General features: G+C 33.8%; 1 protein-coding gene across 1 annotated transcript in view; it reads left to right on the top strand.

Annotated features, from left to right (window-relative positions):
- KCNU1 (potassium calcium-activated channel subfamily U member 1) overlaps positions 1–1,333 on the top strand; it is a 193,909-nt gene that overhangs the window by 30,953 nt on the left and 161,623 nt on the right. The window contains exon 8 of the mRNA XM_045286870.1: positions 651–761. Coding sequence (XP_045142805.1) covers positions 651–761 — 111 coding nt within the window. The remainder of the gene's footprint in view (positions 1–650; positions 762–1,333) is intronic.

The raw sequence follows: 1,333 nt of genomic DNA, 5'->3' as shown, positions 1-1,333 counted from the left end.
ATACAGTTCTATTTACCCTTGCTCTAGTGTAAGAAAAGGCTCCAAGTCTTTCTAATGTTTTAAAAGCTTCATTTTCAGGAATTGAAGGTGAATGCAATGAAGAAACATTTTATACAAAGGGGTCAGGTCAGTTGTTTCAAAGTGAGGGCAAACGTATATAACATTAAAAACTAGTATGAACAGCTCTTTATAAATCAGATGTTCCCAACCCAGGACTGCCTGTTTACCAATTAATTAGGATTAAGTGAAGAATTAAGTGAAATGATACATGTGCAAGTTCATTATAAATTATAAATATCTGCTTCCATAAATGTCCCATAAGCCTTGGAAACCCAGAGTAGGGTCACTATGGGTCAGATGACAGTGGATCTGTTTCTTTGTTGAGTTTATGTAACTCTACAATCGCATTTACTGTTGCATTCTTGAATAATTGAGTGTAATTGAAATGTATGTTTTAATACCTATCTTAAGAGAGACTAAAGACTATAGGTATCTGGTATTTCTTTTGTACATTGAATGTTCCTAATATTTGTTTTCTACATCGGAGTCACGCAAATATCAATTTTGTTTAAGCTAATGGCTCATCTCTAAATCTTGAAAGATAATCTTTGTTCCTCAGGCAATTCACTTGACATGTTCTTACTGCCCAGGTTCATCATGGTCTGTGGAAACATCACGGTTGACAGTGTGAGTGCTTTTCTGAGCAATTTTCTCCGCTTTAAATCAACACATTACAGCACCGAGATCGTTTTTATGGGAGAGTAAGTGGTTCATGGGTTCTAAATTAATACTTGAAATATGCGTGAACATTCTAATGGAAAACCAAGTCTTGTAAGATTCATAGAAAAATTAGGAAATGAACAAAAATAAACATTCTACCTCCTAAAAATCAACCACTGAAAATTTTAGAGCACAAAATCATTGACACTCATATAGGGTCCCACTGAAGTCTACTCAATGGCAATTGGGGCTACATTTCTTATTACTGTTTATTTTCATAAATTTGTGCATAAGCCTAGTATGCTTCATAATTATTATTCCATCCTCTGATTTTCAGTATTTGAAATATAAAGTTGAAATAGTTGCAGAAAGATCTATTGCTGATGGTGTTTTGTTCTTTGCAGTTTACCTTTCCACTAGCAATTTCCAGGTCAACTATTTTGACCTCAAAGACCCATTTAAAACAAACTACTGAAAAGACCTATTTAAATAAAATTTACTATCATTGTATTGACTTCAATTCATAGAGACCTTATAGGAGAGACTAGAACTTCCTGTGAATTTCTGAGACTGTACAATCTGTACAGGAGTAGAAAGTCTCATCTTTCTCTTT

This window comes from Echinops telfairi, unplaced genomic scaffold (assembly GCF_000313985.2).
Source record: "Echinops telfairi isolate 266 unplaced genomic scaffold, ASM31398v2 ScPeMD7_9;HRSCAF=40, whole genome shotgun sequence".
In the NCBI taxonomy this organism is placed as follows: Eukaryota; Metazoa; Chordata; class Mammalia; order Afrosoricida; family Tenrecidae; genus Echinops; species Echinops telfairi.
Note: the sequence above shows the minus strand (reverse complement) of the source record. Positions and strands in the feature narration are given on the sequence as shown.